The 5,067-nt window shown below is 59.5% G+C and overlaps 1 protein-coding gene across 2 annotated transcripts; it reads right to left on the reverse strand.

Moving 5' to 3' along the window:
• Positions 1-2,466: 2,466 nt before the first annotated feature.
• Positions 2,467-4,240, reverse strand: LOC311157526 (transcription cofactor HES-6-like; the record flags this gene model as incomplete). Of its 2 annotated transcripts, XM_084212263.1 has the most annotated exons (4): positions 2,467-3,697; positions 3,782-3,863; positions 3,939-4,025; positions 4,106-4,182. In XM_084212263.1, the coding sequence occupies 4 exons, from the start codon at positions 4,169-4,171 to the stop codon at positions 3,282-3,284; spliced, it is 651 nt and encodes a 216-aa protein (XP_084068389.1). In that variant the 3' UTR covers positions 2,467-3,281. The 2 variants fall into 2 exon arrangements, with proteins under 2 accessions (XP_084068389.1, XP_084068388.1); XM_084212262.1 differs by having other exon boundaries at positions 2,467-3,863; positions 4,106-4,240.
• Between the last annotated feature and the right edge of the window lie 827 nt (positions 4,241-5,067).

A 5,067-nucleotide genomic window follows, 5' to 3' on the forward strand; every position in this document is an offset into this window, starting at 1 on the left:
CTGAGGCCTGGGCCAGTTTTATTCTTCTGTCCCTTTAATTGGAATAGAGACTGAAACAGTTATTTGGAGAGGGAGACTGCAGAGAGCTGCAGGATGCTTGCTAGTGGGAGATCAAAGAAGATGCATGTTGATTGGTGTGATTTAAAAGCTTGATCTTGCCTCCTGGCCAGAGGCTCTGATAAAAGACCTGGGATGTGTTGCCAAGAGGTTGGGAAGAGGTTTGAACTCCAAGTTCTCCCAGCTGACCTGGTCTAACAAGGAGCATTTTCCCCCTGTAACAGGTGTGAGTGACTGACATACAAAGAGAGGGGAAAACGAGCCCTTCTCTCCATTATTCTCCACCTGAATGTCAAACCAGAGCAGTCTTGTTAGTGTGCTGCCTCTCTCTCTTGTTACAGGGCAGGGCACTGTCAGATCAGATGGTCTGTTTGTAGTACTTTGGAATGGAAAGGAGGAAAGGCAGTTTCTACAAAGAAGGACTTGAAAAGGCTTCCCTGGTTTTTCATTAGAGCTGTTGGAAACCTTCCTTCCCAACACTGCCCCTTCCCCAGTCCCACCCCCAAAACCCTGACCTCTTCTGCCTTTGTCAGGTGAGTGTCAGATTCGACACCTTTGCAGTAAGGTACAGAAATGCAAATGGACAAATCCAGCAACACCTAATCAGAGCATGTAAACTTTCTGTGAACCTAATTTGTGGATTTAGGAAAAAAAAAAAAGGCCATATTGCTACCACATTTCTAAAAGGCTTTTGAGACTATTGCAAAGCTCCTCATACTGCTCTGACCTGGCTTTACTTTTCAGGCAGTACAGCAAATAAGTGCCCAGGGGAAAGGGCTGGAATCCCTCTGCTCCTCCCAGCCCCTCCAGCTTTGGGAGAGCAGCTGTGCAGGTGCCTCCCAGCCCTGCTGCCTGTCCTTCCTGCAGCAGAGGCCCCGGGCTGTGCCCGGGAAGGCTCTCCCGGCTGTGGGCAGGGCAGCAGAACCCGCAGGAACGGGGAAGGCAGCAGGTCCCTGCTGCAGCTCCCACTCTGCAGGGGCAGCCCAGGGAAGCTGAGCACACCCACAGGGCTGCTGGGCAGGGGGGCTGCTTGGAGCTGCCCCCAGCCCCTGCTGAACCAAAGCTGGCACCTGTAGGTTGACTCCGGGCTGCGTTTCTGCCACCAGAGTGTCAGGATTGGCACTTGCTCTCACAGGGGCAGTACAGACAGCCCTAACAGAGCCTTCAGCCCATGGAGGTGAAGCCCAGCCCAGCTGCCTCTGGTGCTCCTGCAGCAGGAGAGGCTGCCTGGGGCCAGGATCAGCCCTGCTGAAGCCCAGCTCAGGCAGGGGCTGAGTGCTGCTGTCACACTCAGGAGCTGGGCTGTGGCCTCAGCTCCTTCTCAAGGGCCTTTTCCAGCCACTGGACACGGGGGGCTCGGGCTGAGCGGGGTCACACCAGGTGAGGGGCTGGGTGAGAGCTGCCCTCGGAGTGACAGGCAGCTCTGAGCTAAGGGGGGACAGGGATGTGTCCAACGAGATGTAAATGAGCCTGGACTGGGGCTAGAGAGGAGCAGCCTCAGCCCCAGAGCTCATCAGGGGTGTGGGGTGCTCGTTTCAGTGCAAGTGCCCCAGGCTCCATTTACACCTCAAACCCAACCCCCCTCCCTAAAGCACAAAGGTCACTACAGAGGCTCTCACCTGCCCTGGCTCAGCTGGGTTTTGCCCCTCTCCTCCAGCTCAAAGGGAACTGAACACAACAGGGGACAAGACGGACCAAACATTCTGAGGGACACCTTTGAACAAGAACACGCAGCCCAGGTAAAGAAAATTACGAAAAGGCCTCGCCAGTGCTTCAGTTTCTATTTTTATTATTCCATGTGGTTATTGACAAAGGTACACATCTAGTCCTTTGGTCATTGGGTTGCTTCCTTTCTTGCTTGTTCTATGTTTGGGAACTTCCACATATTAAGATACTTTACAATCCTTTTTTTTCTCTTTACAATGACAGCTCTCTGAAAGGTATTGTACCACTGCAAAAAGAACCTGGCATCTCCCCAAAGCAGGAACCAGATAAGAATGCTGAGGGTCCCCCTCCACACCCCCAAAATCATTAAAGAACACTTTCCAAACCCACTGGACACTCCATTCAATGAAGTCTTTTTTTGTTCTCCACCAACCAAAAAAAAAAAACCAAAAAGCAAACCACCCTCCTGTGAAGTTATGCCTCAGGACAGGATTTGCCTAGCACTTCTGAAGTTAGAGCTGTGCATGTGTGAGCAACGCCTTCAGATGGCAGATCAAGTAGAGCAGGCTTGAGACTGGCATCCAGAACAACCAGCCCCAAACTCTGTGGCCTAGGAGCGACCCCAGCCAGTCTGACCTCGCTCATTCAATAAACTTAAGTGTCAACTAGAATTAAACAAAAGAAATATTTGAATTCCAATAGTTAACAACGCTTAGTACAAGAATTAAGTGCTTAATTACCAGCATCGTTTCCATGTTATAGACATGCTGGTGTTAAGAGCCAACAAGAGGGAGCTGTATTTTTAGTGTTTTTTAAACATACCACATCACACAATGTATGCCACGTTGTGAGTTCAGGGTTTTTTTTTATTAAAGATTAAAAATAAAAAACATTTGACACCCTAATATACATAAAGTCACAATAAACTCAAATGTGCTAAAAGCAAAATGTGCACAAAGACACTCATTTCTAAAAAGCACCCTGCCACCACCATCTTTTAAAATGTTTGTCTATTTCCACCAGGTTTCTAGTTTTGTTTCCCTTCCCTAAAGGCGAGGCTTTAGACTGCTATCAGGTACAGACACCTTTCAGGGGTCTGTGCTATCACTAGAACGCTTGAAACCGTGCATGCAGACTTAGCTCCAGCTTCTCCTGCAATTAACTGTCGTGATTTAAAACGCACAAGGACTTTTTCTTAAAAGGTAGCGGCGTTTGGGTCGCTTCTAAGGGCCAAGAAGAAAGAGACAGGGTTATAAAATAACTGCTGTGTCTCCACCAGAGAGCTTTGCTACTACAAACCACTTCCCTCCTCCCCCCATCCTCTCGTAAAAACACCCCCCGAAGTTACAAAACGCCACACACGCACAGGGATGAAATGCTAACGCCTTCGCTATTAGGCTGTCAGGGGGTGACAGCGTCAGAGTGCCCGAGTCCGCAGCCACAGCGCTGCCGGCCGCGCACACGGACACTCACAGACAGACAGACAGACAGACGGGCACTCACAGACACTCTCACTCAGCACACCCCACGGGCAGCCCTGCGCGGACTCCTCTTCGCTGTTACCAGGGTCTCCACATGGATTTGGGCGAGCCGGCCGAGGGCAGGCCCTGCGTCTGGGACGCGTCCAGTCCGTCCGTGGGGGTCTGGCCCGGCCCGGCCTCCACCTCGTCCGAGTCGGAGCCGGAGCCGGGCTCCTCGCTGGCCGCGGGCAGGGCCGGCCGGGCTCCGGGCAGCAGGGCCAGCGCCTCGCCGGCGGGCCAGGGGCGGAGGGCCGGCTCCGCCACAACGTCCGTGATCGAGTCCGGGCAGCCGCCCTCGCTGAGGGGCATGGACTCCAGCAGGTGGTTGAGCAGCTCGGCGGCCGTGGTGGCGTCGATGCCGGGGCAGCTGGAGACGAAGGTGTGCACCTCGTGCATGCACTGGATGTACCCGGCGGCGAAGCGCTCGCTGGCCTCCAGCAGCCGCCGCCCGCCCCCTGCGCCGCGGGGGACAGAAAGGGGCGCGGGTGAGGCGCGGGCCGGGCCGGGCGCCCCCCGCCGCCCCCCGGGCCGGCACTCACCGCGGCCGCGGCGCTCCAGCACGGCCCGCACCCGCCGCACCGTCCGCTCCAGCACCTCCGCGTTCTCCAGCTTCGCCTGAAACTGACCCGGGGCGCCGCGGCCGTCAGCGCGGCCCCGGGCCCCGCCGGCCCCCGCCCCGCCGCGCCGCCGCCTCACCTCGCTGTCGGCCAGCAGCAGCCGCAGCTCCCGCAGGCTCTCGTTGATGCGCGCCCGGCGCTTCTTCTCCACCAGCGGCTTCCTCATCTGCGGGGACAACAGCGCCTTCAGCCCCCCCGCCCCTTCGGGCCCGGCCCGGCCCCGCCCGCGCTGCCCCCGCCGCTCACCCTCCGGTCGCCGCGGGGCCCCGCGCAGCCCTCGCCGTGCGGCGGGCGGTCCGTGCCCGGCGCCATGGCCGCGCCACTGCCCCGCTCCCTCCGCTCCCGCCCCGCGCCGCCCCTTTTATATCCCGCGATTTGCATGTCAAAGAGCCCATTGGCCGCGCCGCGCGGGCAGCGCCGAGCGTTGGCCGAACGGGCCAATGGCGGCCGCGCGCTTTGTCTGCGGCGGGGCGGGGCTGGGCTGGGCGGGGTGGAGCGGCCCCGGCGCTGGGCCCGGCCCCGGAGCGGGAGCGGACCGTGCCGAGCCGAGCCGTGCCGAGCCGAGCCGGGCCGGGCTGGGCCGGGCCGTGCCGTGCCCCCGCCGGCAGCGTGCGGCTTCGCGGGGCGGCTGGGCCGTCACTCAGCCCCGGTGACCCCAAACCCCAGCGCCCGTTACAGGCTCAGCACCTCGGAACGCCCGTGTGTGCGGCTGGGGTGTCGGTGGAACGGAGGGCACAGAGGCGCCGGCGGGGCGGCAGCGCCGACCTGGGCGTGCAAGAGTCAGTCTGAGCCGTGACCGGGAGGCCCTGGGGCTAAGCACGCACAGCTGGCACCGAGCCGGTGCTGTCGTGCCCCGTGCCGGCGGACGGGGCGGCTCTCGGGCCGGGTGCGGGTCCAGCCCGGCAGGACGCGCCCGCCGTGGCCGTGGCCGTGCGGGCACCGCGGCCGCTCGGCGGGGCAGCGCATCCCCGGGCACGGGCAGCCGGGCCCGGAGAGCTCGGTGCCAGCCCGGCGCGCCCGCCGCCTTGGCTGAAAGAGCCGGGCAGCTTTGTGCGGGTAACTTGATGCTGATGACAGTTGGCAGCTGCAGTTCCCCGGCAGAGCGAGGCAAATAAAAGCATTAGGGCTCGTCCCCGAGGAGAGCGACAGGTGTTCGCTCCCGCTCCTTTGTTTCCCTGCTTTTATTCTCCTCGCTAATGCATGTCATA

The sequence above is a fragment of the Fringilla coelebs genome (genome assembly GCF_963513975.1).
Source record: "Fringilla coelebs genome assembly, chromosome: 10".
NCBI classification, from domain to species: domain Eukaryota; kingdom Metazoa; phylum Chordata; class Aves; order Passeriformes; family Fringillidae; genus Fringilla; species Fringilla coelebs.